Raw genomic sequence first — 25,938 nt, forward strand, 5'->3', positions numbered from 1 at the left:
TTTATTTTAGTGGGTTGCACAAAAAAGAAAAACAGAATTTATGTGTATTCTTCAAGATGATTTAATATTTATTTAAGGCAAGCAAGTTACAAGATATATTTTGTCAAAATTACAAGAAAATTTAATATTGATTTTAATAGATTGTCACAAGAGTATACTTATAAATGGATATACATGTTCATGTACGACGAACGGTTTGACTGTAAGTTCTTGAGTTAATCGAACTTCCAGCTAATTTGGCAGCCCGTCGAAAAGATTGTTCGTATTTTGTTCGTTCGTAGTCCTTTCGAATTCTGGATGTTGTCATCTCTCCACACTTTGTGTCCGTAATCAGATGCAGAGTTCAACGGCATTTGTGTAGAGTTGAGTTTTAGTTTAAGGGGCAAACACCTTGCCAGATATCGCCATAAATTAGATTTTTCGTTATGGATATATCCTTGTTGTTGATTTTAACGTTCTTCATGCAGCCACTGAAGGTCTTTCTGGTCTTGATGCCCGGCGCCTTGTTGAACGCATGATGACCGCCCATAAACAATGGACGATGAGTTTTGGTGATGGCTGAACTATCGTTGCCCAACCCTGGCTGCGAGCTGACATGGTCAACGGCAATGGTGATGACAAACTTTGATTTAATGGCCAGTACATTGCGCCATTTGCCATCACAATAGCTGGCATTATCCGGCAGTGTGTAGTTGGTCACTACCGTATTCTTCGCATCCGACTTGACTGTGAAGGTGACCGTGTTGTTGATCAGCTCCAGAATTAGATATGAGCTCTTGCCATGCACCGAGAAGAGTAAACCATTCGGATCACGTGGCCGGAAGTCAAAGCTGATGGTAACATCAGCGCCAACCATGAAGCGGTCAAAGAGTTTCACATAGCCCTTGTCCTGATGGAAGAATACGCCACTTTCCACTTGATCCGAACATGGCACAACGTGATGCTCCGTAGGCGCTTCATCCAGCGCCAATCCATTGACCTTGATGTCTCTAATGCAGCCATTGTAATAGGGATTGCTATCGAAATTGAATTGATTCTTAAGTTCTACTTCCAAAAATCTGGTGATGCCGCCCACATAAACGGGGAAGGTAATCAGGCTTGGCGGACTGATATCCTGTTCACTGTACAGATCAACAGAGCCCTCCTGCTCTATGCCGTCAATGCTGAGGCTAATCCTGCTATTGGTACGCACGAACTGCACCGTATGCCACTCGCCATCGAGCAATTCCTGTTCGCTGGTTATGTTCGCCTGGACGGTGTTACCAACTCTCACCAGGTGATGCACACGACCGTCCAGCAAATGGACCGCTATGAAGTCATTACTCTCCTGGCTGGCGGCATAGAATAATATACCATTTGGATAGTTGGTGCGGATAGACATGCTCATATCGTATTGTTCGCTCATAAAACCGGGCAGTTTGTTGAATACCAAGTACTGCTCTTGCAGCGAATAGAACCGATAGCCAGCCTCGATAAAGTCAACATCGTAGTTGGGACTGATGGGCAGCTTGCAGCTGGGATGGCTGGGCAGATTTAATTTGGGCTGTGGCTTTACTAGCAAGTCTTTCATTGATGCCGGCGACTCTGTAGTGGTCGTTGTTGTACTTGTGGTGGTTGTTGTTGTTCTTGTAGTTGTTGGTGTTGTTGTTCTGAGTGATGGTGTTGGTCTGCTTGTTGTAGTTGTCGTTGTTGTTGTGGTTGGTTTTGCATTCGTATGGATATGCATGTTTGGAGGCGGCTCCACCTCATTGGCTCCACTTGGATAGTATGTGGGCAACATGCCAGCCTCATAAGCTAATAAAACATTAAAAAAATGGGAAAATTTATAGTAATATTTGACTCGTTTAGTTGATCTTGTTTGCAACATACCTAAATTGTCCTGTGTACAACCATTGATGTTACCTCCCTTTTTCTCAGCACTATCCGCAAAGTTGATAATCTCCCCGTTGACAGTCACATCGCTGATGCAACCCACAAAGTAGGCCAAATTGGAGATTGCACCCTTTGGTGGTATAAAGTTATCGGGCAGTCCCCCAAAGAATATATCACCGCCCTCTATCTCCAGCGGTTGTACAAATCCGATACTAATTGATACAAAAAGCAAAAGATAAATAAATATATGTTCAAGATTCAAAAAGTATTAATTATTTGGGTTGTTCATACCGCTTATCTTCGTCATCATCGACGGAGAGTCTCAGCTCGTTTTCATTGTGCTGAACCGTTACCACATGATCCTCGCCATCGTTATACTGCCGATTATCAATGGTCAGTTCGCTGTCCATGCTGTGCAGCTTGAGATAACCGCCGTCCAGAGTAAGACCAATGTTTGCGCTCTGGCCATGATTGGCAGCATAGAAGAGTACGCCATTGGGCTGGAGCGTCTTGAACCGTAGCACCACATAGAAATTGTTCTGCGAGGAGATATTCGCAATGCGTAGGAAACCATACTCTTCGGGAAGATACGACAATGTTGTGGAATATTTGGGGGCACAGCCCTCAACGACACCTGTAGCATTTACATTCTGCGTCAGATCCAAATTGTAATGCGATATGACAACATTATCGATGCATCCATCGAAGTCCTGTTCTACCAAATCGGTGTGATTTCTTCGTCCCGGAAAGCCGCCAAAGTACATGCGCTTCAGCTTGGGTAGCTGCATATCGCCAGCTTGAGTCTCTGTCCTCTGGGAAATTAGAATGTCGTCTATCTTGAGGACGCCACTGCGACCATCACGTTCGGCATTAACATGATGCCATTGATTGTCATTATAGCGATCCTGGTTGCCCAAGGTGAAAGTAGCATCGCCCAGCTTGTAGAGGAAAATGATGGCACCTCTGACCATCTGAATGGCCATGTAATTGTCGCGTCCATAGAAGAATAACAGACCATTGCTGGCATCCCTCTCGGCCTTAAAGCGAAACTGGATACTGGAACGGGCCCGGAAGTTGATTTGTCTCGTATTCAGTTGAGCATATCCGTTGCCCTTGAACCTCAGACCAGTGACGGGCTTTTGCTCGTCGAGCAACTTATCACGTTCGCGTACGCCCTGATTATTGTCCTCCCCGTAGACAAAGTTCCAGAGACCAACATTCTCATCGCCAATGCGCAGATTCTCCATTTCGCCAGTGAACGGTGTGGTCGTTATGTCATCGGGTACATTGAAGTCGGACGCACCTGGATAGCCGCCAACAAACAATCGACTATTGCGATCCACATGCAACACATTATTGGTGCCAACCAAATTTTTATCAACGACATGATTCGTCACAGTGCCATTGGGCAACTGTTCGCGTATGGTCAGCTCGGCCTTGGAACCCACGCGATTGATGATGGCCTCATACCAATTGCCATCGGCGACATACTTGCTGCTGCCGATGCGCTCGGGTCCATTGCCCAAATCGATGGTCATGATTGGATAGCCATTGACAATCTCCATGGCGACAAAGTCGTTATTCTTCTGAATGGTCTTATTGTCATTGCCCAGATAGAGCAGGAAGCCATCCGGGTTTTTCGTGCGGAAGAACGTCGACAATTTGGTCTTGGTGGCCAGCAGTGGCGTTTTCTCTGGCGTCTTCAGCTCCAGCACGGTGCTCGGTGTGAACTTGACGCCAACCTGGATGCTGTTGGCAGTGCGTCGAGCTGTTTCGAGTTGACGCTTCAGTTGCTCAATGTCGTCGCCGAGCTGTTGGCTCTTCTCACCGAAGTTCTGCTGCTGCTTATCGATGTCGTTGGCCCGATCTTCAAGAGTGGGTATGGAGATGACCACGTTGTCCAGTTGATTGTTGGCTTGCGAGATGTCCTTGTTGGTGATGTCCACAAGTCGACTAATGTTGCGCGCCTTATCCAGCTCCTTGGGCGTTTGCGAGCTAACAGGCTTGAGGATTTCGAGTACATCCTGTAGGATGTCCAGGGCATCACTAGCATTGCTATTCGAGCTCTTCCACATGTCACGCTGCGTCTCCGCCGGCAATTTTTTAATGAGTATATTTATATCCTTGAGCTGATTATCGGTGGCGGCATTTTGATGGGAGATACCCTCAACCTTGCCGGCGGAACCATTGAGTCGCGGCTCCAAATCATCCTGCACCTTAACCAGCGCCTGACGAGCTTTCTGCAACAGCTCCGCAGATTCCATATCAGCACTGCCGGCACGCTCCTGAATACCATCGGATTTTTCATTGGCATTGCCCGCCGCATTTATGGCATCCTCACTAAACTGTTTGGCTGCCTTGACGGCCTCCACAATTGTGCTGTATGCGGTGGCCGCTTGGATCGCTGGCTCGGCGCTTGCGGTCATGTCGGCATATTGATTGGCCAGATCCTTGGCGCGTACGTCTAGCTCGGCGGCATGTAGCTCCGCCTTTAGGGTAAGCTCATCGGCTTCCTGGTGCTGCATGTCGCGCTCTGGCAGATACTCATCGACATCCTTGTTCACCGACTTGAGCTCCTGCAGTGCACCGCGCAGAGCAACGAGCTTGGTGTCGATCTGATCGAGTGTCAGATCTCCGTTGATCAGAAAGTTGCCCGCTTCCTTGATGTTGTTCTCGGCACCCTGCTGCTGCTCGGACACCGTATCAAATTTGGAATTGTTGTATGAACGCGAATTGACCACATTTATGACTTCCACATCGCCGGACTGACTCTGCGATTGAGCGCTCCAGTTATACAGATCCTCCAGCTTGTCACTGAACTCACCAATGTCATTCTTGAGCGCATTCAGACTGAGGTTCTGCAATTGAATGGGCTCCACCAGTTGAGTGATATCCTCGTACAGCTGTCGTCCCTTGTCCAGACCCAGTTCATTGGACTGCAGCTCGATTTGGGTGCTATTAATAGCGTTGAGAATGCGCTGCGCCTGCTCCAGAGCAGCATCGATCTTGGTGCTAGCCGTTGCTTCCAGATTCTGTGACAAGGAGTCGACGGCGACAATGGCAGCCTTCGCCTGGTCTACGCTGTTCAAAGCCTCCTCATGCACAGCGGATACATTTTTCAGCAGCACACCCGATCTCTGGCGTATGTCAAATGCATTGCCCAGCGTTTGATTCACCTGCTTGGCGTAGGCTTTGCTGGCCGCCTCCAGTTCGCTGTTGAGCTCCTGCGACGGCATCAGGTTGACACTGTTCGGTTCCAGTGCTCGCACTTTGGGTTCCAGATCTTCGGCCAGTTGGTCGTAGTAGTTTAGCTTCTGGCTGGTGAAGAAAGCCATAGTAACCGTTTGGAAATCCTGTAGCACACCATCGATCTGATAGCGCAACTTGTCGGTGACGTCGAGCAGAGCATGATGACAATTGTTACACTCCATGCAGCCATCTTCGGTTAGGACCCAGCGATTTGGACATGCCTCACAGCGATCACCAATGACACCAGGCAGGCAGACGCATTGACCCGTATGTGGATTACAGCCGGTGCCGGCACGGGAATACCCCTCATTGCAATTGCACGGTGTGCATCCATCCTTCTCATAGCGCCAGTGATCCACAGTGCAGCGATCACATTGACGACCCGTAACTCCAGGTTTGCAGAAACCTACATTTAAAAAGGGGAAAAATGTCAGATCTGATGGCAGTTTAACAGTTTGGTATTAATTACAGTGTCCTGTGTGCTCATCGCATTGTGTGGAATTGGAGGCAGCACCACAATCGCAGGCACGGCAACCGGTGCCGGAATCGAAGCCATAATGATCTGGCTTGCAGCGATCACAGCGTTCACCGATGACATTCTCATGGCATTTGCATTTGCCGACGGCCGGATCACATTGCAGGGTGCCCACCTCATCGCAGTCACAGCTCTGGCAGTTCTTCAGATTGATGGCATCACCATAGAAGCCCGGGGCGCAAAGATTACACGCCATACCCGAGGTGTTGTTCAGACAGCGCAGACATTCACCGGTGCGTGTATCGCAGGAGCCTTGCTCGTTGGGATTGATGTTGCCGGAGCATTCGCAGGGTTTGCAGAAATCACCGGGCGTCTCCGGTGAGCCGAAGAAGCCATTTGCACAGGCCTCACAGCGGGGACCCGTATAGCCACGCATGCACTCACAATGGATCTCGGTGCCCGACTCGGAGATCTCGCAACCGATGGCGAAATTATTGGAATCATAGGGCAGTGGACAGGCGCAGATCATGCAGTCGTGTGGTGTGCCATATGTGGCATTGCCATAATATCCGGCCACACAATGTTCGCAGTGATCGCCACGCGTTGAGTGCTGGCAATCCTTGCAGATTCCCGTCGCACAGTCGCAGGTTTCGGCATGGCCATTGCAGTCGCATGGCACGCAATAGCCGCCGTAGGGACCATTGTTCAAACGATGATAGCCAGGCGCACAGTCCTCGCAAGAGTGGCCCGTGTAGCCAGCCGGGCAGTGACAATGCTCCACGGCCAGGAATTGATATTCGCCCGTGCCATCGGCATCCTCATCGGCGAGTGTTAGATAGACATCGGAGAGCTGTGTATTCAACGTTTGCTCCCAGTAATTGGCACGTATGAAGATCGTCTTGAGATCACGCAGTGCCATCATGAAATCCGCACGACTCACAGACTTGCCCGTCTGCGTCTGGAAATTAGTCTCGACCATCTGTAAGCGATTCTTAAATGGCAAATTGCTGCTGGGCTGCTCGTAGCTCTGGTGTACGAGAATGTGATCTGCGCTGAGCAAGATCACATCCGGTGCGACAATGGCGTTGCCCACAAAGCCCGACGTGAAGTAGAGAGTGTAGCCAAGATCGCCACCATAAGCGGAAATGTGACTGTTTTGATTGAGCAGATAGTCGAGTACGCCAAAATAAGCGACACGTTGATCGGATGACTCTCTGATGGAGAAGTCCGCCTGTAGCGTTGTCTCGTTGAGAACCAGTTCATTCGGCGATAGTTCCCACAACTCAAACTCGATGTTCTTGGCGTGGAAATCAGCCGAGTAGACCGCCTTCTCCCGCATCAGGCTGACATTGTAGACACGCAGATAGGCGCTGTCGCAGCGTGACGTTTTGCCAAAGCAGAAGCAAGTGGTGCAGCCCTCGGGATTGTCATCCCTCAGATTGTATGTGCCATCCTTGCATTGATCGCAATCGCGTCCCAAAACATTCTCCTTGCAGAAACAACTGCCATCGATCTTATTGCACACCTCCAGCTCAGTGCCCGGCTTGTGGCAGGTGCATCGGCTGCAGCGTGGAAAATCATAGAATCCATGGGCACAGCCATCGCAGGCACGACCCACAATGTTGTCGCGACACTCGCAGGAACCGTTCAACATGTCGCACTGCTGTTTACCATTTGCGATGCCCATATAATTGCAGTTGCACTCCTCGCAGCCAATCACCTGATGGAAGCCATATGTATTCGGTGCGCATCTGTAATGAAGACATGGCAATTGAGTATCTAATCTTTTGGCGTCTGGATATATTTGTTAATTTACTTGTCACACAAGGCACCAATCACATTCGGTGGACACATGCATTCACCGGTGGTGGCCTCACACATGGCAGTGCTGGGACAATCGCAAACTTTGCAATCGGGGAAGCCTATAAAAAAAAACAAAATACAATTAATATTAATGAGAAATAAAAAGATTTCTGCTCCCTTACCGTAGTAGCCTGTGCGACAAGCTGTGCACTGACGACCGATGACATTCTTGCGACACTGGCACTGCCCACCAAATGGATGACACTCGAAGCTCGTGGAGCCGGCATAGTCACAATTGCAGGACAAGGCTCCGCTGTTGTAGTCGGCTGTCAGAGAGAAGACAGCGCTCTTGCAGAACTCGCTCGCGTTGTGTGTGATGTGGTAATGGTCGTGACCGCAGTTTTTGATGAATTCCTTGGTCTGATCGAAAGTCTCTTCGACGAGCAGATCGTCATTGTATTGATCCAGAGGCACAACAACCAGATAGTCTAGCCAAACGCCTTGTGCTCGGGGGTTCTGTAACATTGACAATACTCTCTTTACCCAATCTAAACAACCGATTGGTATAATTAACTTACGGTCAGGGTAAACTTGAAGTCGTCCTCAATATCGAACCACCAATCGTCGCCAGTGGGTCGTATAACACCACGACAGCCAGAGCTGGATGGGCAATGTTGTATATCGAATTTGCCATCGTATTGATTCTTGCCAGCGGTCAATGTGTAGGTCAACTGATACTTGGGATGATTGGGTTGATAGTACTTGACCAGTATGACATAGCGATGTGGCTCCGACACTTTGGATTCAATCACAATCGAGCCATCCTGCCTGTTGTCCAGGTGCACCAGCTTTACACGCTCATCGAATGCGGCATATGGCGGCTTGTTTGTCGCTATACGATCCTCATGATCCGTTTCGAATTCAATCTTCTTGGAATCGGGCACCGAACGGAATTTTGGTGTTGCACATTGTTGATTGTGTATGACACAAACGGGACTGGGATTGATATAGTCAATGGACCACTGTTCAACTGGAATGGCAGTCACCGATATAATGGGCACGCGATAGATATCATCATTGTCCGCCTGGAAATACAAGATGCATTATATAAAATGGACAAATGTCAAAAAAAGTCAGAGAAAGCACCACTCACATAAATAGTAACTGGCTGCAGATCGTCCTTGTTGATGTAGAAGGCCTTTTCGCGACCGTCATCATTGATGGGCGTGCGGCAGACCGTGGAGTAGAGGCAGGGATACAGATAGACGGATGAATGGGAATCCGGATCATTTCCAAGCCTTAGATTCACATCGTAGGGCACCGCAAAGTTTCTCTCGCTAATGTAGTCAATGACAAAAATGTAACGACCACTGCGCGGCACATCCACAATATAGTTGAGCTCCTTCTGAGTATTGCTGAGCACTGGAATATCGCCGACATGGCTAACAATCTGTAAATGCTCCGAATCAGTGTAGACCTCGGTGGGATTTGTGGGCTTGCCATTGGCGCCGATGATGAAGGGTGTAGTGGCGGGCTCAAAGACATTGACATTTGCGTATTTATAATGACGACATAGCTCCATGTTGCCCAGCTCACAGGGATTGGCAATGTGGCGTGTCAGAATCGATGCCTCATAGTAGGCAGCCGGCAGGAGCACAAAATAGTCCAGCATCACATTCTTGTTCGCCTTGGTGGTGAACATATAGCGTCCTGGATCGAGTACGACAGCCGAGGGCACATTGCCCTTGGGGCCAGAAACGGTGACGAACTCTGGCTCGGTTGTGGGACGCAAGAGAACCTTGACGCTGCAGACGTAACTCATGTGAAATATGAATTTGAAATTGATTATGTGGCAATGCTTACGTTTGATCCACTTCCAGGGGATTCTCGGATTGGATGAGTATGCTGGCCGTTACATTTTTCTCGTTGGGATTCTTGTAGCGGATGACAATGCGATAGACGGAGGACTTGAACACGGTTAGATCGTTGCGCACCTCGTTCTGTATGTCATTGAAAACGGCGTAGCCCTTGCTGCTAAAGTCCGGGAAGATCGCATCATCGTACTGATAGCGCACCTGGGCACCCGATGGCTGTGATCCATCCTCGTACTCATACTGGAACTGATGCAGTGTGGGGAAGTAGTGAGTGGTCAGGGGTTGTGTGCAGGCACGTCCTGTGACACGCGGATGACATTTGCACTGGCCGCTGATCTTGTCGCATTCGCTCTTCCAGGAGCCACCGACATCGCAACTGCAATCCTTGCAGCCAAACAGCGAGGATCCATCCAGATCAAAGGTGCCATCTCGGCATTCATGACACTGACGACCCATCGTGTGTGGCTTGCAGTGGCATTTGCCCGATTTGGGCGCACAAGTGTCCAGGCCCGAAACGGTGCCATCTATATAGCAATCACATTCCTGGCAGCCATCCGCATTACTCACGGTCAAGTTCCAGTAGAGCGGCTTGCACTCGTTACAAATGCGGCCAGTTACACGCTCCTTGCATTTACAGAGCTCGCCCACCGGCACCGAACCGCAGCCGGCGAATTGCTCAATCACACCAGCCGGATCGCAATTGCAATCCTCGCAGGCGGGGAAATTGTAAAACGATTCTTTGCATCTCTCGCATTGGCGACCATCGAAGTTGGGCTTACTGAAATTGGAGTAATTACGTATAGAATAACGCCTAACATTTCAGCATTCAACTTTTTACCAGAAACATCCATTCTCATTGCAGGTGACGCCTTCCGAGCCGTGCTCGTTGCAGTTGCAGGCTGAAAATAATCATTATAGATTTTGGCTGATAGCAGCTTAGTCTTCCACTTACCCAAGCACTCCGGATAGTTGTAGAAGCCAGCACTGCACATGTTGCACAGCTTGCCAGAGTAGTTGATCAGACAATTACATTTGCCAGTGTTGTCACAGGTGATCGCTGAGCTGCCCGTGGTCGAGCAATTGCACGGCTTGCAGGATGGATAATTGTAATATCCTGGCAAGCAACGATCGCAGCGTGATCCACCAAAACCTTCACGACAAATGCACTGACCGGACGCCTTGCTACAGATCTCGGACTCTGTGCCCTGATGGTCACAGTCACAATCTATCAGGGATGAACAAATGTTAAGTTCAAGTCCAGAATATACGTTTGTATCTTGTATACATACATGTGCAGGTCGGTTCGTTGTAGTAGCCATCCTTGCAGCGTTCGCACTGAGCTCCGCCCCAATTGCTGAGACAGGTGCAATTACCGGAGACGATGTCGCAATCGTTATTGATGGAGCCAAGCTTATTGCACTGGCAGGCTTTGCATTCGGGGAAACCGTAATAGGATTCGGCGCACTCCTTGCACAGGGCACCGGCAAAGTTAGTCTTGCAGGGACAAATGCCATTGACAGCCTCGCAATTGTAGCCATTGGTGCCATTCAAATTGCACTCACACTCACGGCACTGAGGATAGCCGTAGTAACTAAGAAAGTTGATACGATTAAAATGGTTACATTGAACACAGAAGCCTCACTAAGTACCCATAGGAGCAGGAGTCACAGTTGGGTGGCTGGAAAGCTGCCCGGCACTCGCATTTGCCCGTTTCCTCCTCACAGTGTCCCGTCGAGTAGAAGAAATCACAATTGCAAGCTGCCAGCAAATGGATATAAAGTTAAGTTTCTTATGTGTTTAGCAGGATTGCTGCCAGCTAAGAGAAGCACTTACGACTGCAGACATCCGTCTCGTTCCAGTATTTGCCTCTGGGGCGATAGTATTTCGGTTTGCACTTGTTGCAATTGGTGCCTTCGGTATTGTGCTGACAATTCTTGCAGACGCCACCGCCATCGTAGTGACCATGAATGTCTAGCGAGAGACCCTTGCGATTAACGTCCTCATCGTACATGCAGTCGTTGGTGTGTCCATGACAATTGCAGGCTGCAAATCAAAAAGGATTAGCTTCGTTCTCTGTGAGTAGGTGAATAGTCCGACTCACGTTCGCAGTTGAAGGGTCGGGCGTTGGTATTCTGGCGCCACTTCTTCTGCTCGAATCCGGGACAGCACTGGTTGCACTGAATGCCGCAGGTGTGGTGCTGGCAGCGACAGGCGAGTATCCGCACTGGACTAATGGGATCCTTGACGTCACAGGTGTCGGCATGACCGTTGCACATGCAACGTCCACCAATCGAGATGTCCTTAATCGAGTAGAAGTAGCGACGTGTCACCGTTGGATCTTGTCGTGCCACCGACATCAGATGACCCAAGAGATTCTTGGTGCGCAACAAACGGATTCTCACATTGGTGGCACGTGTCCATTCCTGCAGCACCGTCGAGTTGAAGTAGTTGGTGGATGAGGGTCGGCCATTGAGCAACAACACCGGTATCTCTCCATTCTCTAGCGGCACAATCTTCGAGTATTCCATGGTGCACATCACATCGTCGTCCTGTGTTATTGCCTTATAGGTGTCCTTGCCAAAGTAGGTCTGACAATCAGCGGGCGTGTCCGAGAAATGCTGCCAGGGTGTCCAGGTCTTGCCGTAATCCGTGGACTTCTCCAGCGTCCAGAGACCGGGACGCGGCGAATTGCCCATGCGTATAAACAAGTAGGCCACATGGAATTCCTAAAATTGTTGGAAATTGTTGTTAACAAGATTTATAACTTAAATAAAGAATATCTTTTAGCAAAATTGCAGACTGTTTGAATCGAAAAATGAATAATTGAATTGGGAGATTTCTTATTTTTATCATATAAATTATTATTGCGGCTTTTCAATGCCACATTCTCGCTTAACTTGTGCTAAAGTCTTTTCCTTATTCTGGTATTTTGTTTGCGTTACAAACTATACACATACTTAAGACTTTCATTGAAGTTCCTGGAGTACATCTTCTCTAACCACTCCACAATCTTTCTACCCACGAGCACATTTCAGGCCACAAGCAAATTCATTAAAATTCATTAGCGTAGCGTTCATATAAGAAATGTGTGTATTTCTGTGTGCATGTGAATATGTGTCTGTGTGTGTGTGTGTGTGTATATATATTGTATCTACAGAGGTTGCATGAGATCATTGTAGAGAATTAACTCCATGCTCTCCAGTGTACTAAATTTATCTGCGTCCGCTGAATGTTTGTTTATTTTGTTTTATGTTTGCTTTCAATTTGAATTCAATTGAAAACGAAGCAAATGTAGAAATATATATATATAGATGTTCATATGCTGCGGATATGTACATATATGCATATCTACTTACAAATATTGTTTACAGTTGTGATCTTGTGTGTTTATAAATCTGGCTTATATACTTATCAAATATTTAGTTAGCGTATACATACATAAGATGACCAGCTGATAGCTTCATAAAATTCTATACTGAAATGTTAGAGTTAAGACTGAAACCTATATACATGATATATCTTCATGAATAGTTATTTTCAGCTAGTCACATTTATTTTCAAAGTTCGTCGTGAGTTAAGAATTATGTGCAATTGTTGCATTCTATTGGATGATCTCATTTCGTTCTCCAACTAGAAAACAAATAAGTGCTCCAAGTAGAAATACATATATGTATGTATGGTATGTAATTGTTGTAGCTGGCGATACCAAAAGGCTTGCTTAGCTATAAGCAGCTACAGCCCCATGATCTGGAGCGTTTCCGTTGCAAGTGCGATAAGATGTGCGCAATGTGATGTGACCCCAAAGTTTTTATAGAACAATTCACGACTTTTAATGATAAGCGTGGGCTGCGACTATAGTTTCTTATTGCCTGCTATCAGTAACATAATGTATATATATATATATATATACATGTACATCTGAATTGCTCAAATGCTGGGCAACAAGAAGCCTTCACAAATCTTTTAATTTCATACAACATTTTTTAGCTGCTTATCGCTACAAGCAAAGCAAACCCAAACAAAAGTCAATGCTCCTCTGTGTGTCAGTTTCTAAGAGAACATGTAAGGGGAGACAGGCCAACATAAATACACACATATGTATGTATGTATGTATGTATTTATGTGTGTGTGTGTAGGAACTTGTACATATAACGAGCTGATAACCCGTAACTCCAAAGGGAACCAGCGTTAAGAACAAAAAATTCAATTCAACAGCTCAGCAAGATTTTTCGCTGTGTCTTCACTAAAAAAGCAACGTCGCCGTTGCAGACGTCGAAAATGAAATGAAAACCCATTAAAATCGTTTTCAAAAGCAAGTATGCGCTCACTAATTTTACGAGCATGCAGCCTGTCTGACCAAACGTGCCCCAGACTGACTCTGTCTCTGAGTTTGAGATGATCGAACCTCAACCCATAGGAAAGGAACACACACAAAATCGTTGCATCGACTGGTTTTTTTTTTGTTTTGGTTTTTTTTTTTTTGTGTGGCACTCTTTTGTTTTGGGGCACCTTTCTTTCCTGGCTGTTTACCTGTTCGAAATCGATGGTCAAATTGACTTCGTTGAATTTCATGCCACGTGATAAGGGCGGACTCTGCCACCAGGAACCGGTGCCATCGATTGCATTCTCCGGTGGATGATTCTTCTCCGGCGAATTGGGATCACAATGATCGCAGACCTAGAAGGAAACAAAACCAAAAAACAAAAAACACATGTTATTTTTCAAAATGCTCCGTATCATGTTTAAAAATAGTTTCAAATTTGAATGTACACCACATGTGGCACGTTGGGGACTTCATAATGCAGCATCACACAAAAATAAAACCAATTTTCTAGAAACACACACCAAAATTGTGTGTGTATACTCGCAATACGAAATGAAATCTTATGGTGAGTTTTTGAGAGCCACATAGGAAATAATTATACAATTCGTGTTCCTAACTTACTTGTCCTTGAATAACCGAATAATCGATGTGATCATTTTCCGTATTCGCTCCGACCAGCTTACAATAGAGTTCGGGTCCGTCCGTATCCTCGCCACATGTGGCAGTTGCATGAATCTTGCGACCCGTGGCCAGATTAAAATATGGCGGCGTCAGTTCCGCATTACAAAGCGCGACAAGCAGGCACAGAGCAAAGGCCACGCCCATAGCACAGAATGGGGCTGCACCTGACCCCATTGTGCTATACTCTCTCACTAGCACACACACACACACAATCTGGCAGCTCAGCTGTAACTTGAATATCCTTTATCTTGGGCTACTTCCGGTTTACAGTTCACTTTTATGTATTCCACTTTTTACTTCACTTTCTCGTCTATTATTTATTTATTTCTTACCAGAGCCCATCCAACCGCACTGGATGGCTCGTCGCGAGCAACTGAACTTCATGCAGCGAGAAGTTTTCCTCGGTACCCAGACAAAAAAAAAATAAAAAGAATAATCACAATGTCTGCATCAGAAGTGGCTGACGGATTCGTGGATTCGACTGTTCGGCTCGCACGACGATCGTCAGTCGGCTGCCGGCGATCCCGGCCCATTTATTACTTCATCGAACAGCTGAGAGCTGAGATAACGCCGTTCAACGCCGTTTGTTGTGCTCGCCTTATTTGTTTATTTTTCTTCTCTACATTTCCAGTATTTGTATGAGCTCTCTCTCTCTCTCTCTCTTTTGGTGCGCTCTCCCGCTCTCTGAGGCAAAACGCCGGCCGGCTTTTAATAGTGCGATCTGAAATAGAAGCTAAACATGAGAGTTAAACTTGTTGTTTCTCTTGGAAAATGTTTACCGCTGTTTGTCGCCTCGCCAGTGTTGTCATTTATGAAAGACATATTCCCACGCTTCCCATCCAAACTAGATAATGAGTGTGTTAATATTCTTTGCTCAGCGAAGGGTTTTTCTGTTTTTGTGGAATATTCTTACACTGTCGCGAAAGTGATTTCTAATCAGAAAACATTTTTATTATTTATTATTATAGGCATAAATTTCAATCTATATAAAATCAAAAGTATACGTTTTTTGGTTTTTCCATTATGTTAAAATCAATTTCTCGAATAAGACTGATCGATCAATTTGCATATTTACGCGATCAGTTAAAACACAATTTATTAACCAATTTACTAATTTACTAAACTAAAAGTTGTTCATTCAATTGGTGCTTGTGCAAAATAACTGCACTGAAGGTGAATAACGGCTTCGCACTCATGCATATCCAAAAATGAAACCAAACTCAACCTACAATCACTTGAAAAACAAATTAAAAAAACTTGAAGTTTACTGCTATACCTATTAAATGGCTATAGAAACGACCTGCGAAGTTGGTTTCGAATTGCTTTTGAAAATCACGATCAAAATACTGTAGAAATTCATGACCAATGTGCAACGACAGCGCATTCGACGGGCAACTGTTAGTTGCCAGTTGTCACTTGTTGATAGTCGTCGCCAAGCAGTGCGATGGAATTGCCACAGAGAGAAGAAACTGGTTTGCAGCCGAGCGTTACGACTCTCGGTTGCAACTCTTGCAATGACAGAAATAATCGCACTGATAAAGACGGCAATGAGTGTCAATAGATTTTGGCCTCAATCTTACTCGTATATCTTGTGCGCCAGCCACACTGTGCAGGCGGTAGCCCCATGGATGCAAACGAGTTCTGATGACGTAATTCGTATTGCTTACTGCTTGTCACCGTTGTTGTTGCCGTTGTTGTTGTTGTTACTGCTGCTGTTTCTTGCAACTCACGCAAATAAGCGCTTAAGTGCCTGCCGAAAAAAACATAATGTTAGTAGATATATATTGGTAGAATTGTACATATGTACTTACTTCATATATTAAAGATCAATTGCAACATCAACATGAAGTTCTTGATTTTCTGGCTGCGCACAGTGGCCCACAGTAATCCACTGTTTATATACCTGCAAAATTATTTAGCAGCCTCCGTTTTTTTTTCTCTTTCCTTTATTGTTATATGAATAGGCTGTGAGTTGAATGTGCTTATGCTTTATATAATTAACACTTCAATTAACAGCCCAATCAAGCACGATGACAAGCAACATTTGCTGTTAATTCATTATGTTACCAAGCATTGTTCTTACTATTTTGCCCAATGCAGTGCCAACTGGCCCCACTGTGCATCGCGGCGTCAACGTTCACCTGGCTGGACTGCGTTTCATTTATTTATCCGCAGTTGAGTTTCGGATTTCGTGTTCAATTTGGTTCTAAATCTCGGCGCGTGTGCATCGACGCAAGTTCTCGTCATGGTGCTGTTAAAAGTGATTAAATATCTAATTGGTTAGTGTTTTATTTTGTTTCATTTTGTTGTGTTTGTGTACCTAGCCTAGTTAAAAATCCTATTATTGTTCCTTCGTTGCATGTGCCGCAAAAGGCTGCGTTGTGCGTGTCTGCAATGAGCTGTCCCAGAATATGTATTCACTGAACAAGATGTTTAAATATCATTTGCTCGAGGCGAATTAGCGACGAAGTTTAATTTAATCACATATATAAACACTCACACATGCACACACACACACACATGTACCTGCCCAGAATTATATCCAGTTATACCCACACACTATATGTCAAGCAAAATGTTAATTAAATCTGCTTCTTTGGGCTTCAATAAATTTTTTTTGCTCACACACAAACAAATTTCTTTTTTTAACTCGCCAGTCAGTACAATGTACAAAAGCATTTAAATAAAAGTGAGAACGTAATGCCAAGAATAACACATATGTGTGTATTTTTGTGTATATTTATAACCTGGTTTATAAGGTGGCTGCAATCGCAGCTTTTAGTGCCATTAGTCAGTCGGCGTGTTGCTTGCTCAATCAACGGTTGCCGTTAAGACTCTGTTTTATTTTCGATTTCATTTTAAGTTTTGGAATTGTGCAATCTTTGCCGTTAATAATGTTTTGTAGCCAGCTTCTAAATGTTAACTGTTCTGCATTGTTAGTTTTTCGGTTTTTACGAAATTGATTTACACGTGGCTATAGTCAAATTAAATTGTTATTGGGGGGAATTACTTATTTTGGGAAAAATTGCGAGATATTAAATTGCAAAGCTTCTTATATTATAATAATAATTTAATCAATTTTGAATATGATTATGGTTTCTTTAGAAAAACCCAAGATTTTCAATAAAACGAGAACTAGCGGAAAGGAGATTCTGGGCTAACAGCAGTCTATGCAAGGTCTCTATTTATTATTAAAACAAACAAACGATTGTAAAACCGGCTAGCATAGTACATATTAGCATACTGGCTAACAAGTCAGCCGTGACGTCACATGACGTATTCAACTGATTTTGATGAAAAATTTGAATTTTTTACACGTCATCATGTGGCCAGACAACATTAAAAACCAAGAATAGTTCCATGACTGTGATATATTTTATGGAGACTTTTAAAAATCCCCGCATAAATTTGAGAAACTATTTATTTGTAGAGTACACAGCACTAAGCTGCTTAAACTTTAAGGCTTACTTTAGTTTTGTTTTTTAATTTTGTTTTTTGTTCTTACATTACACAGCTAAGCGTAGTTTTATGCAGAATTTAAAAATATTTTTTATTTTATTCATTACGTATCATAGTTCGGCCAAAGTTAACAACACTACTGATAAAGCTCATCATGGACGTGATCATGCCATGGGCATGCTTGGAACTCGTTGTGGTCTCTTTTTCACTTGGTTCAATGCTATTTGTGTTTTTTTCGGTGCGTTTCCCTGTCGTCTGCGTTTCGGCACTGCTGAAAATACGCTCCAAATTTGGCATTATCCATTTTCTGCCAAAGTCTTTTCCTATCTCATTCATGCGATCATCTTCAATGCTAAAGTCGTCCAGCGGCCTTCCGTTTGCTATAAGGGGACATCATTTTAGATTAAGTAAAACTTCCAACGATTTGCACTTACCAATTAGCAGCAGAGCGCTGCTGATAAGAAACAATGTTAAGAACTTGGCCAGCGACATTTTCACTTGCGACACTTGCCCAATCTGAACTGAACTGATTAGTCAGTGTGAAGCTGAACTTTATATGTACAAGAGTGTCACGATATACGTGATCTTTGGCCGGAATGCAATAGGAACAACTCATTTGCACGTTTCACCAAAAATAATTGTTTTTATTTATGCGTTTTACTAATACCATACCGAATTAAAACTATACTACTATACTATATCGCCTATAGACCCGTATATGCTTGAACACAATGAAGCACAGCAAACCATTCGTCAACTTTGGTGAGCTGAACTACTATGGCTTGTCTTTATGTGAATTTTGTAGAATGTTTGGCTTTCTTGTTTTCTCCTTGTACAGCTCATAGGCGTTATCCACTTCTGCATCGGCAAATCGTTCATCTTCCACGCCTGGCCATTGCTTGTAGAGTTCTTGCTGTTTTTCTTTCGAGGTCTGCTGTGATGATGAGAGAGGTTTACTAGCGACCATGACCAGGGTTAAGCTTATCGCTGTAAATTTATTAAAAATGTAATAATCATATGTGAACGATTCTCAACGAGCTCAAGTTACTAACCAAATAAAATTGTTAGACGCATGGCAAAAGAAAATGATTTGTTTGTCTTGATAATGTCTGATAAACTGACCGCCGCTCAGAGGAACCCCCATTTTATATAAATGTCCGTACTCGCATCAACCTATTGACCGGCTCTTAACTGGCAACTCATGCGAAGATTATGCAAAAGAGTATTGCCAAAAAAAAAAAACAAAAACAAGCTGATCAAAAAGGGGGCTTGAGGCGCAGCGTCGTTCTGTCTCAAGCTGGTCATCTGATTGGTGGGCAAATACGTTTGACGTCATTGGTGACAGACAAAAAAAAAAAAAGAAAGAGATACAATACTTTTGAATGGTAGCTACTTATCGCCACTCAACAGATTAATTAATTGTTTCTGAAATATTGAAAGCCAGCGCCTTTATTCACACCGTTGGAACGTATCAATCTTTCACGTGACCAAAGAAGATGGTCCACCGTTCAAATGTCAATATCTCCTCGCAAATGAATGTCTCCATTGTGCAGTATACGTCACTGTAGTCGGTGTAGTCTGAAAAAAAATAACAAATTAGTTTTTAATCTTTCGGTAACAGACGAGGCTTCAGGTTATAGATAAAATAAATACATTGTTTTCATTTGCATAATTAAGAATAACGCCTGCGGCTGGCATTATGGATTCAAAATGAAATGTCTGACCAATTCAGAGAGACATTTCTGACGCCTTATTTACATAACTTATTGACCCGAATGAAGGATTTTTGTCAATTTATCTTATTCGCGCGTGGAAACTAAGTTTTGTTGTCGTCAGTAGAGATTGCTAGAGTTGGAGTTAGTTGAATTTATCCAATACCAGGAGCGATTTATTGACAAATTAGGTTGAAACTGGTTCAACTACAGCATATAATTTTACTCTCTGCCAGGTTATCAAATACATACCCTTTCCATCACGGCAGGCTGCAATATCCAAGTGACATTTGGATTCGTATTTTCGTATGCATCCTTTGTTGTCATCATATCTGCAGACGGCGTTGCTTTCATTCACACTTACACAGGATGTCTCCAGCGGGCAAATGTTAATTTGCCCCTTTACATTTTGACCATCTTCATCAGTTCTTACAACTGTGGAGACTAAATAAATACCGCATTATTTGAGATAAGGGCAATTCATCCACACATTACATACTCAAAAATAATATGCAGAGGCTCAATATTTGTTTTATGAACATTTCGGGCACTAGACAACAACTTCTCAAAGGCAAACCTACAATATAAAGCGCAATGCGCAACTGAAATGTGCACAAATTTAATTTGGATTGAAGCACCTTGAGATAGGTTTGCTTAATATAAACAATGATTAGATAAAAATGCTGAATATCCAGCGGCATATACCAAATTTGCAAAAAGAGATAAAAACCATTTTTTTTTTGTGGAATGTAAAAGAATTTATTATAATTTTTCATTACATTTTAAATTTATTTACATTTTGCTGGACGAATTTGTGAATTAAGATGGCCGAAATAAATATTAATTGGTATTTCTATACATGTTCAGAGTTTATAACAAGTTCAAGCCCGGACTATAGATTTTAACTATCTCCATATAAAATGCTGTTGTTTTCGGCAGTTTATATTACGTATCATAATTCCAATTAGTGTACATAGAAATAATCTGTAGCATAGTCTTATGCGCGCTGGTGTGTGTCTTGGCTAAGTTGTATTTTTACTGCATACTTTTGTGCACTATTTGTTTTTCGATTGACTGCGGTACAATTTGGCATAGATGCCATTCTTGGCGAGCAGCTGGGAATGTGTGCCCTGCTCAATGATGCGTCCGACTTGAATAACACAAATAATATTAGCATTTTGCACGGTGGACAATCGATGGGCAATCACAATGCAGGTGCGTCCAGAGCAGGCCGAATCCAACGCCTGCTGCACCACCTGTAAGCCAAGTTTGTTGTTCAAATAATATTGATAATAAATATTTGCTTACCCTTTCACTTTGCATATCCAATGCTGATGTGGCCTCATCAAGCAACAGTATCTTGGGATTTCGCACCATGGCTCGTGCAATGGCAATTCGTTGCTTCTGTCCACCTGAAAGCTGTGTGCCCTTGGATCCCAACATGGTCTCATACTGGGCGGGCAATGTCATGATGAAATCATGGGCATTCGCCATTTTGGCTGCATCAATGATCTGTTGCATGGGCACGTTGCGTGAGGTGTCGCCATAGCTGATATTCTCCGCAATGGTCTTCTCAAAGAGCGACGGCTCCTGCGACACAATGCCCAGGCGACGACGAAGAGTTTTTAGCTCCATGTCCTGGTGTATACTCTCCTGATCAATGAGCTGTGGGTATAAATAAGCATACAGAAATGGATCCAAAGTTTAACAGAATTTGACTTACTATCTTGCCCTCATCTGGATCATAGTAGCGCAGTAGGAGTTGAACACATGTAGATTTGCCGGAACCGGAGGCACCAACCAGGGCAACCGTTTGACCCTGCAGCACATCCAGATTAAAGTCCTTTAACACCGAGTGATTCGGTCTCGAGGGATAGGCAAAGTTGAGCTCACGATAACTGACGCCCTGCTCCACAACATTCGTCTTGTAGTTATAGTTGCCATTGCCAGCATTTTCCACAACATTTGGGGACTGTATCAAGGGTTTCCGGTCTATGATTTCATGCATGCGTGTGGCCGAAAGCAGCGCCGCATTAAAAGCTGGTGTGAAGGCCAAGGATTGGGCCAGAATGAATAGGCCATAAAGCATTGTGTTCGCAATTCTAAAAGAGTAAACTTAGAGCTGCGCTCTCTTTCCAAGTGCACTGATTCACTCACTTCATAATAACTTCAAACTTGATCCTTCCCTCGGCGCACATGAATCCGCCATAGGTTAAGGTGACAGCATAGCCAAAGAACATGAGGGTCATGCCCAGCGAGTTGACCAATCCTCTCCATCTCAAGCGACTCTTGATTTGCAGACGATACCGTTCCACTTCTGCATCATATACCTTTATGAGTTCCTCTTCTCGACGCAGAGCTGCTACGGTTCTTATTTGTGCAATCGTCTCCGTAGCTATGCGACTCGTTTCCTCCAGCACGTCTTTTTCCTTTAGCGCTGACTTTTCACTAAACCTTGCCTCAAAGATTATAGACGCAACCATAAATGGCGCTGTACTCAAACAGACTAACGCCAATTCCCAGGAATAGGAGAAGGCAATGGAGAAACTACAGATAAAGTTTGTCAATGCTTGTATAATGTTGCTCAATGGGAAACCAATGGCACCCTGCACGCTGGCCGCATCTCCCGATAGCCGAGCCGACAGAGCACCAACGCTGTTCTCCTTCTCATCAAACCAGCCCATTTCCTGATTCATTATAGATCTAAATGTCTTGGAACTAATGGTTTGAGAAGCAGATTATTGAATTCAAATAGTTATAGCTATTGTCATAGTTATAGCTAAACTCACCGCATTCGTGAGGTAAGCCACACTCCAGCCAGATTGTAGAAGAAGGTCTGCACGAAGCAGAAGATGCCCACACAGATGCCAATTACAACGCTGATAATCGACATTGATGAACTGTGCTGCAGCACTGCTTCATCGGTGGGTTCGGCCAGCGAGGCGTATAGTTCCGCCAGGACAACAGAAAAAGCAGGCATGGAACAGCCATAAAGTGCGGCACATACGGTGCCAATGGCCAGGAAACTCCACTCTGGTCGTGCCCAGATCAGAACACGCAAGAAGGTGCGCGGATAGCTGATGCTTTTTGTGCACTTCGCCTTCTCTTCATCGTCAGCAGCTTGTGAGTGGTTCAGATTTAGTCGTTTCATCTGAAACTCGGCATTTTTATCCAGGGATTTAAGTGAGCTTCTGCGAAACTGTTCAATTTCTTGAGATTTCATCTCTTCGCATTCATTCAGCACTTCATCAGCCCTATCATCATACTCGTAGGCAGAGACCATTTTGTAGTAGTAACCCTGCTGCTTCACTAGATCCTCATGAGTGCCCTGCTCAACCACTTTGCCATTCTCAATGTAAACAATTTGATCAGCATGTCTGATGGCAGACAAGCGATGTGATACGACCAGCGTGGTGCGACCCATGCACGCCTTGTCCAAAGCGGCTTGCACCAGCTTTTCGGAGTGATAGTCCAGTGCCGAAGTAGCCTCTGTGGGGAATGATTACTGTAGTTAATAAAACGGGTGCTTTTTGTCTTCAATTTTCAATTTTTTTCGGATAATTTTTATATGAATTCTCCGATCCAGAAATGTGAACATTAATATGAATGCAATATTAATCTTGAGACCAAGCCATGATCAAACATGGCTTTTGAAAATCGGTTGAATTTTTGAGGCTGTGGAAAATTTTGAACCGTTCTCCACAGGGTAAGGCTTACCATCTAGAAGAAGTATTGTAGGTTGTTGTATGAGTGCTCTGGCTATGGCAATGCGTTGACGTTGTCCGCCGGATAGCTGAACACCCTTTTCGCTAATATGCGTATCGTAACCCTGTAGGGAAAAGATTAAATATTGAACCAAAAGTCTCTTACACATCTTACTTTATAGAGAGCAGTGATAAATTCATGAGCATTGGCGGCCCTAGCAGCAACTTCAACCTCTCTTTGGGTGGCTTCAGGTTTACCATGACGAATGTTTTCACCTGTAGTCAAATGAAATTATTTTTATGTACAGATTGCAACTATATATTGGAAGCTAAACTCACCAATGGTGCCCTGAAATAGCACTGGTTCCTGACCAACAACGGCTATATTGGAGCGCAGCCAGTTGATATTGTATTTTCGGACATCCTCGCCATCCAGCAGGACTTGGCCAAAAACAGGATCATAGAAGCGTTGGAGCAATTGTACGCAGGTCGATTTGCCACAGCCCGAGGAGCCAACCAAAGCGACAGTTTGACCCTCTTTGACAATCAGATTGAGTCCTCTCAGCACAGTGATGTCCTTACGAGCGGGATACTGAAAGAACACGTCACGAAACTCAATGCTTCCCTTCAGTCCATAGTTAAGGATTTTGCCGGCCTTGGAGAGCGGATCGATAACAGAGACGCGATCGATGACATCATAAATGGCACTCGCTGATCCACGAGCCATGGCGAATGTCTCCAGAAATGGCGAAGTGCGTGACAAGTGATTGGCACCCACAATAATGCCCGATATCACAATCATCACAATTGCCGGCGTATATTCGCGTTCCTCGCTGGGTATATCGGTGGCACGATCGTGTAGAATCAAATTGGCACCATACCAGAAGGCACCAGCACCCACTATGAACATCATGGCCTTCATAACCGTATCGCTGAGACCGGAGAAGGCGCCCTTCCATTTGCCAGCCGTGAGTGCGGGCTTCAACAGATTCTCATAGCGCACAGATTCGGAACGCTCACCGCCAAAAGCAACCACTGTGCGTATGGCGCCAATGACCTCCTCCACCACAGAGCTGGCACGCACATAAGAGCTCTGCTCCCGAGCTGTCAGCTTGCTTTGGTACTGTTATAGCATTAGTATTAGCAGGATTACTGATAATAATTAAAATGTTTACTCTGAACTTACATGCGCAATCATTGCATTAACGACAATAGTGAGTGGTATGTAAAAGAACATGGCCAATGCCAGTTTCCAGCCGTATGCCAAGGATATGATTACGCTTATGGCCACGTCGAATATAATTGTCAAAAAATGTCCCGCATTCTCAGCGATGCCAGTGCGAATTTTTTCCATGTTGCTTGTGAATTAATTCGAGTTATCTAAAAGTCCTACTCGTAGTCCGCTAAAAACTTACTCAGTTATGCGAACAGCAAAGTTTTGATCCTTGGACATATCATGCCAGCCAATTTCCTGTCTGATTGTCGCCCTGAAGAACTCCCGACGCATGCGCACAGTCAGCTCGAGAGCCAGATGATTGAAGATGTTCACAAAGGCCATGCCGGAAAATAACATGACCAGCGAGTCGATGGTCATGATTATGCCAAATGCAACGCTATCTTTGCGCAGCTCATCCATATTCTCCTCATAGGTGGCATTGGTGCTGCAAACGAGAATTGACAAAGGGGGTTGGGCAAAAACGCGATTCTGTAGTTGGACTTACAGCTGTTTTCCACCGCCAAACAAGGGCAGAGCCGTGGTGCCCGAGCTGGTGCCAATGCCCAAGCTCCGATCGATAAACATGGCCACCAATTCACTATACCCGATAATAGCTACGGGAAAGACGAATGCATGCAACATAGCCGCTAGAGCGGCACATCCCAGAAGTAGATAATCCGGACCGCGAGCATAGCGAAACAGCTGTCGATAGTTCACGGTTTTCAGCTCCGGCTCCTTGGCCTTGGATTTATTTGGTTCTGCCCGAGTTGCAGTATCCGTATCATCATTCATATTGGGCTCCTCTGACGCCATTGACGTAGTTTATGACACAAAGCGTTCGCCTATAAGCATTTGACCTCGGGGTTAATTAGTAGTTAGCGTTCGTGTATAGCAAATGAATCTGTTGCAACCAGCTCTCACGTTCGAGTATTGAAGAACTTTAAAAAGTCTGTGTGACTCTATATTTTATGATCTTTGGTTTTTGAATTTTATCTATGCGTTCAACTGATTGGTTTGAATTGATGAGCACAGCACTGTGGTGTTACTTCTGAGGGTCTTCCGCCTGTTACCGTTCCGATTGAAATGTGGACTCGAACTGTTGGGTTTGCAACTGAGGGGTTCGTTTTTTATCAATTCAGTTTCTATTAATGTTCAAACAGCCGAAAGAGCGTACATCTGTTCTCGATAGGAAATGTGTTCTACTCTCGCAGTTTTTGCAATTTCTCTTATTTCATTTTAATAAATACCAATTAAATTGATTCTTCTCAAGGTTCTGCATGACTTCCAGATATGCAACGTTCATCAAGGTGTGCATAGTTTTATATATGTTAAAGGTCATCAGAGGTTCTTTAAATAAATGTCTGGAAATTTGCATTAAATTCCTCAATGAGATTAGATACGGTTGAAAAGAAGCCTCTCTATTTTGATAGACTGACTTCCCTGTTATCAGTTTTGGATATATCTTAATGGTATCAATTTACATAAGTGTTTGATATCATAAAGGGAGTTTATTGAATATTCAGTACAATGAATCCGCGGTCTTAGTTTTATCTCTTATCAAGTGTTGTC

General features: G+C 44.5%; 6 protein-coding genes across 7 annotated transcripts; 1 reads left to right on the forward strand and 5 right to left on the reverse strand.

Moving 5' to 3' along the window:
* Positions 1 to 37: 37 nt before the first annotated feature.
* Positions 38 to 14,615, reverse strand: LOC6556915 (laminin subunit alpha). Its single transcript, XM_001984126.3, has 17 exons — positions 14,219 to 14,615; positions 13,804 to 13,950; positions 11,375 to 11,999; positions 11,107 to 11,316; positions 10,923 to 11,031; positions 10,563 to 10,864; positions 10,226 to 10,498; positions 10,112 to 10,172; positions 9,263 to 10,051; positions 8,553 to 9,204; positions 7,978 to 8,484; positions 7,582 to 7,915; positions 7,413 to 7,518; positions 5,591 to 7,347; positions 2,164 to 5,527; positions 1,870 to 2,084; positions 38 to 1,794 (listed from the first exon to the last, which is right to left on the reverse strand). The coding sequence occupies exons 1-17, from the start codon at positions 14,450 to 14,452 to the stop codon at positions 371 to 373; spliced, it is 11,109 nt and encodes a 3,702-aa protein (XP_001984162.1). The 5' UTR covers positions 14,453 to 14,615; the 3' UTR covers positions 38 to 370.
* A 1,899-nt stretch (positions 14,616 to 16,514) lies between these two features.
* Positions 16,515 to 16,899, forward strand: LOC116806458. Its single transcript, XM_032742794.2, has 2 exons — positions 16,515 to 16,557; positions 16,652 to 16,899. The coding sequence occupies exons 1-2, from the start codon at positions 16,524 to 16,526 to the stop codon at positions 16,738 to 16,740; spliced, it is 123 nt and encodes a 40-aa protein (XP_032598685.1). The 5' UTR covers positions 16,515 to 16,523; the 3' UTR covers positions 16,741 to 16,899.
* A 908-nt stretch (positions 16,900 to 17,807) lies between these two features.
* On the reverse strand, positions 17,808 to 18,256 carry LOC6556975. Its single transcript, XM_001984125.2, has 2 exons — positions 18,172 to 18,256; positions 17,808 to 18,117 (listed from the first exon to the last, which is right to left on the reverse strand). Exons 1-2 carry the CDS (start codon positions 18,227 to 18,229, stop codon positions 17,834 to 17,836), a joined length of 342 nt encoding a protein of 113 aa, XP_001984161.1. The 5' UTR covers positions 18,230 to 18,256; the 3' UTR covers positions 17,808 to 17,833.
* A 139-nt stretch (positions 18,257 to 18,395) lies between these two features.
* On the reverse strand, positions 18,396 to 19,010 carry LOC6557547. Its single transcript, XM_032742936.2, has 2 exons — positions 18,790 to 19,010; positions 18,396 to 18,724 (listed from the first exon to the last, which is right to left on the reverse strand). The coding sequence occupies exons 1-2, from the start codon at positions 18,809 to 18,811 to the stop codon at positions 18,513 to 18,515; spliced, it is 234 nt and encodes a 77-aa protein (XP_032598827.2). The 5' UTR covers positions 18,812 to 19,010; the 3' UTR covers positions 18,396 to 18,512.
* A 158-nt stretch (positions 19,011 to 19,168) lies between these two features.
* Positions 19,169 to 19,991, reverse strand: LOC116806503. The gene is made up of 3 exons (XM_032743190.1): positions 19,949 to 19,991; positions 19,702 to 19,893; positions 19,169 to 19,315 (listed from the first exon to the last, which is right to left on the reverse strand). Exons 1-3 carry the CDS (start codon positions 19,989 to 19,991, stop codon positions 19,209 to 19,211), a joined length of 342 nt encoding a protein of 113 aa, XP_032599081.1. The 3' UTR covers positions 19,169 to 19,208.
* A 243-nt stretch (positions 19,992 to 20,234) lies between these two features.
* Positions 20,235 to 25,447, reverse strand: LOC6557476 (multidrug resistance protein homolog 65). Of its 2 annotated transcripts, none has more exons than XM_001984123.2 (12): positions 25,291 to 25,447; positions 24,875 to 25,211; positions 24,569 to 24,814; positions 24,340 to 24,511; positions 23,493 to 24,276; positions 23,329 to 23,429; positions 23,167 to 23,278; positions 22,239 to 22,938; positions 21,607 to 22,167; positions 21,173 to 21,551; positions 20,758 to 21,114; positions 20,235 to 20,705 (listed from the first exon to the last, which is right to left on the reverse strand). In XM_001984123.2, exons 2-12 carry the CDS (start codon positions 25,180 to 25,182, stop codon positions 20,505 to 20,507), a joined length of 3,921 nt encoding a protein of 1,306 aa, XP_001984159.1. In that variant the 5' UTR covers positions 25,183 to 25,211; positions 25,291 to 25,447; the 3' UTR covers positions 20,235 to 20,504. The 2 variants fall into 2 exon arrangements, with proteins under 2 accessions (XP_001984159.1, XP_032598419.1); XM_032742528.1 differs by having other exon boundaries at positions 24,875 to 25,226.
* Positions 25,448 to 25,938: the final 491 nt, after the last annotated feature.

The sequence above is a fragment of the Drosophila grimshawi genome, unplaced genomic scaffold (genome assembly GCF_018153295.1).
Source record: "Drosophila grimshawi isolate 15287-2541.00 unplaced genomic scaffold, ASM1815329v1 contig_44, whole genome shotgun sequence".
NCBI classification, from domain to species: domain Eukaryota; kingdom Metazoa; phylum Arthropoda; class Insecta; order Diptera; family Drosophilidae; genus Drosophila; species Drosophila grimshawi.